This window comes from Dipodomys ordii, unplaced genomic scaffold, assembly GCF_000151885.1.
Source record: "Dipodomys ordii isolate 6190 unplaced genomic scaffold, Dord_2.0 Scaffold1388, whole genome shotgun sequence".
Classification (NCBI taxonomy): domain Eukaryota; kingdom Metazoa; phylum Chordata; class Mammalia; order Rodentia; family Heteromyidae; genus Dipodomys; species Dipodomys ordii.
Window position 1 is genome coordinate 6,540 of NW_012268604.1, and position 1,245 is coordinate 7,784.

General features: G+C 35.5%; 1 protein-coding gene across 1 annotated transcript in view; it reads right to left on the reverse strand.

Annotated features, from left to right (window-relative positions):
* The window catches only part of LOC106001966 (olfactory receptor 2H1-like), a gene marked incomplete at both ends in the record, with an annotated part of 2,725 nt that extends 1,738 nt beyond the window's left edge, over nt 1–987 (reverse strand). Inside the window, one exon of the mRNA XM_013036900.1 lies at nt 977–987. Coding sequence (XP_012892354.1) covers nt 977–987 — 11 coding nt within the window. The remainder of the gene's footprint in view (nt 1–976) is intronic.
* Nucleotides 988–1,245: the final 258 nt, after the last annotated feature.

Genomic DNA, 1,245 nt, shown 5'->3' on the forward strand with positions numbered 1-1,245 from the left:
CAATTGAAGATGGTACTGAGGCGATAAAATTTTCAGCCATTCTTCCATCCTATTAAAATGTCCTTTTATGTTTCTAATAGAGTTGAGCTCATTGTGCACAGTCTATTTCATCCCTTTGTTGCTTTTCTTTTTTTTAATATATTTTTATTGTAAAAATACTGTATACAGGGGTTACATTTACAGCAGTAATGAATCCATTTCCTATCAAGCATTGTTTCCTCCTCCTTTGTTTTTCCTCTAATATCCTTTCCCTCCCCACCTCCTCAACACCCCGTCCACAAAGTTGTATAATTCGTTTTCAAAATAGTGTCTTGTGAACTATAAACCCATTTCTTTGATGAACATTGATGCAAAACTTCTCATCAAAATTTTGGCCAATCCACTTCTACAATTTATCCAAAAAATCATATACCACGATCAAACAGGATTCATTTCAGGGATGCAAAGTTGGTTCAGTATATGCAAATCAGTTAATTTAATTCATCACATCAACAAGAGCAAGGATAAGAACCACATGGTTATCTCAATAGATGCAGAAAAAGCATTTGACAAGATCCAACACCCCTTTATAATGAAGGTTCTGGAAAAATAGTAATCCAGGGAACATTCCTCAATACAATAAAGGCTGTATATGACAAACCTACAGCCTGCATTATAACTAATGATGAAAAACTAAAGCCATTTCCTCTTAACTCATGAACCAGACAAGGATGTCTACTCTCTCCACTTATCTTCAATCTAGTATTAGAATGCCATTACAGCAATAAGACAAGATGCAAACATAAAGGGGATCCAAATAGGGAAAGTAGAAGTAAAACTCTCCCTCTTTGCAGATGAGATGATTTTGTATTTAAAGCATCCCACGGACGAAATAAGGCTGTGACTTAATGTGGCAGAGCACTAGTCTTTAGCACAAAAGCCCAGGAACAGCGCCCAGACTCTGAGTTCAAGTACCAGAACCAGAACCAAATAAATAAGTAAATAAATAAATAAATAGTATATCAAGAAACAAAAAAAAAAAGAATCCCACGGACTCCACTCTCAAATTACTCAAGCTGATTCAAAACTTTGGCAAAGTAGCAGGGTATAAAATTAACCCTCAAAAATGAATGGCTTTTCTGTATGCCAACAATGAGAAAAGCGTGGCTGAAATTAGGAAAGCAACTCCATTCGTAATAGCCCCACAAAAAATAAAATGCCTAGGAATTAACTTAACTGCAGAAGTGAAGAACCTCTATGATGAAA